We start from the raw sequence: 2448 nt of genomic DNA, 5'->3' as shown, positions 1-2448 counted from the left end.
CTAATGCATATTGTTGACCGTTATAACCATTTTGATAACTTAAATCATACTTTAATTGGGTTTTATTGTTTAGATTATCTATTTTCGTACATTTGAAAGGTCTTTGGTCATCCTGGTGTTTTTAATATCACAAAATGCATTTCTCACATTTTTAAAAACGCACATGCATCTGAGATGTAACAGTTATGGAGTCAAGTTTTAGTGTATTTTTAGAGGGTATTTCACCATTTCAAAGTCACAGACTCATGTTTCACTCAATTGTAACTTTATCCAAATATGTTACAGGTTTGTAGATTAACTGAAACTTAGTGTTAGTTGAAACTAGGGTGTGTCCCTTTAAAACAATTCTCTCATTGACTCTTCACCAATATGTTGGGGTGCGTTTTCTTAATTTCCCCCAATATATTTAAAAATAAAATAAAACTATTGTCTGATCTTTTTCTCATTGTGATATTTAAAAAACAAAACCTAATAAAAATAAATTTTAATACTGACCAGGGCCCATGCTTATAAAGCTTTTCAAGTCCAGACTCAGTCTTTAATGACGTCACACACATACAATTTGTATGGCGTTGTCATGACATTAGTGTCTCAGACTCTATTAGAGTATCGAGTCTAGACTTTAAAAGTTTTACAAGCACCAGGCCTGGACTAAAATATGCTGGTTAGGTCAATTTAACAATTTGTTGTTCTAACAATGGCCTTAAAATAAGTACAATAATAAATCTACTCAGCAAAACATTTTCTTGTATCGAAAACATTATCTGGAGCCAAAACGTTATCCGAGTGATGTACCGCATGTAGGTCTATGAGACACATGTACACAAGTGACCTTGACATTAAACGTCATAATATATTAACTCTGACAGCAGGTGTCACTGTTTATCAAAGACATTATCTGCAGTCAAACTTTTATCTACAGCCAATATTTCTGCATCCAGTAGGCTGGCATAAGTGGTGTTCTGATATCAGTGATGTACATGTACATGTACATGTGGATTTTATGCACAGACAACACTTCAGTACACAGCACTCTCAACAAATTCAACTAGCCATCTATAGTTGGTTTCCAAAAGTAGGTCATTACTCCCAACTACACGACTGGTATATCAAAGGCCGTGGTATGTGCCATCCTGTCTATGGGATGGTGCATGTAAAAGATCCCTTGCTGCTAATCGAAAACAGTAGCCCATGAAGTAGGGACAGCAGGTTTCCTCACTCAATATCGCTTTGAGAACTGTATACACTGCTAGGATAGGGCCTAGTAACCAGGGGTGGGAATTGGTGAACTGTTAAAAAGAGGAAATCTAGAGGGGTTCCGGAAATTCTTGAAATCCTAGGTTAAAATCTGTGCCATCTGACACATTTTGGAGGAAAGGACGATCAAAATGCTAGGAAACGCAATGTTTCATGAGAGGAAAACAGCTGATCCGAGGAGAATTCCCACCCCTGAGTAAGTTGTCAAACTTCTGCCCAATCCTTATGCAATAAAATGTTTTCAATCCAAACTGTATAAACCGAAAAAAATATGGCACCTTACTGGCTTGTCCCCCCACACACACCCCCCCCCCCTTCCATGATGTGTCCCCCACCCATGACGAGACAGCTTCGTCTCTCACCGGTAATTAATCATGATCTTATCTGGTGGGCAAGAAATTGTCCATCACAGCCTTCTAAACAAAAAAACAAAAAAAACAAAAAAACATTCAACAATATATAGATATAGATATTTACACCACAATTTTCTCTCTCTCCTTTTTCGGAGGCAGGCGACAAGGAGGCGAATCAGTCTTAAACTCGTCGATCATCTTTCTGGGAGGCATGCGGCACGGGGGCGAAGATTCGTTTTTAAATTCGTCACTCAGCTTTTTCGGAGGCATGCGGCAGGGGGGTGATGAGGAATCGTTTTTCTTGTATTCGTCGCTTAATTTCTTGTGTGGCAACCGGTGGTGTGACGATGATTCGTTCTTGAATTCTTCACTCGACCGGTTTGGAGACAGATTCTGTGGGTTGAATTCCGATGACGAGTTTCCGTTGCAGTGGCTGTAGCTGCCCGACAGCAGGTCCGTAGGGTCGACCCCTCGCTTCTGCAGCTCCCTGCGGAGAATGGCGTTTTCGTGCGACATCACCTGGCCAATTCTCTCCGTGTGCTGTATGTGTGACTGTAATCCTTGATTCTTAGCAACCTGAAAAACATGAAGGAATTAATTAATTAATTGATGGCTGGGATGGATGGATGGATGGATGGATGGATGGATGGCTGGCTGGCTGGCTGGCTGGCTAGCTGGAGTGATGGATGAATGGAGTGATGGATGAATGGAGTGATGGATGGATGGATGGATGGATGGATGGATGGATGGATGGATGGATGGATGGATGGATGGATGCATGGATGGATGGATGGCTGGCTGGCTGGCTGGCTAGAGTGATGGATGGATGGCTGCCTGG

General features: G+C 41.1%; 1 protein-coding gene across 2 annotated transcripts in view; it reads right to left on the bottom strand.

The window, feature by feature from the left end:
• Positions 1–225: 225 nt before the first annotated feature.
• LOC121390389 (ski oncogene-like) overlaps positions 226–2448 on the bottom strand; it is a 40284-nt gene continuing 38061 nt past the window's right edge. For both annotated transcript variants that reach the window (XM_041522189.1, XM_041522188.1), the window contains exon 7: positions 226–2186. In XM_041522189.1, the coding sequence (XP_041378123.1) occupies positions 1731–2186 (456 nt within the window). In that variant the 3' untranslated portion in view covers positions 226–1730. The remainder of the gene's footprint in view (positions 2187–2448) is intronic.

The sequence above is a fragment of the Gigantopelta aegis genome, chromosome 15 (assembly GCF_016097555.1).
Source record: "Gigantopelta aegis isolate Gae_Host chromosome 15, Gae_host_genome, whole genome shotgun sequence".
In the NCBI taxonomy this organism is placed as follows: domain Eukaryota; kingdom Metazoa; phylum Mollusca; class Gastropoda; order Neomphalida; family Peltospiridae; genus Gigantopelta; species Gigantopelta aegis.
Note: the sequence above shows the minus strand (reverse complement) of the source record. Positions and strands in the feature narration are given on the sequence as shown.